General features: G+C 43.6%; 1 protein-coding gene across 1 annotated transcript; it reads left to right on the top strand.

The window, feature by feature from the left end:
• Positions 1-150, top strand: LOC103249852 (small nuclear ribonucleoprotein F-like; the record flags this gene model as incomplete). Its single annotated transcript, XM_021707730.1, has 1 exon — positions 1-150. A coding segment is annotated over one exon (150 nt), but the record flags the coding sequence as incomplete, so codon positions are not given.
• Between the last annotated feature and the right edge of the window lie 364 nt (positions 151-514).

Below are 514 nucleotides of genomic sequence, written 5' to 3' on the forward strand. Positions count from 1 at the left end.
GGCTACATGAACATGCAGCTTGCAAACACAGAAGAATACATAGACGGGGCGCTGTCTGGACACCTGGGTGAAGTTTTAATAAGGTGTAACAACGTCCTTTATATCAGAGGTGTTGAAGAAGAGGAAGAAGATGGGGAAATGAGGGAATAGCAGCTTTTGTGTGGTTTTTTTATATATATTTCTAGACAATAAAGATCTGTTTGTTTTTCAAAAAAAAAAAAAAAAATCAGCTGAGTGTGGTGGCATGTGCCTGTAGTCCCCACCTACTCAGGAAGCTGAGGTGAGAGGATTGCTCGAGCCCAGGAGTTTGAGGCCACAGTGAGCTATGATCACACCTCTGCCCTCCAACTTGGGGCCCAGAGCCACATATTGTCTCTAAAAAAGAAAAAATGATATACATATATGTGTAATAAATCAGATGATATTCCCTTGCCTTAAAACTCTTCAAAAGCAGCCGGGCTTGGTGGCTCAGCCTGTAATCCCACGCCTTTGGGAGGCTGAGGTGAGTGGATTG

This window comes from Carlito syrichta, unplaced genomic scaffold (genome assembly GCF_000164805.1).
Source record: "Carlito syrichta isolate Samal-C Ts95f unplaced genomic scaffold, Tarsius_syrichta-2.0.1 Scaffold123615, whole genome shotgun sequence".
In the NCBI taxonomy this organism is placed as follows: Eukaryota; Metazoa; Chordata; class Mammalia; order Primates; family Tarsiidae; genus Carlito; species Carlito syrichta.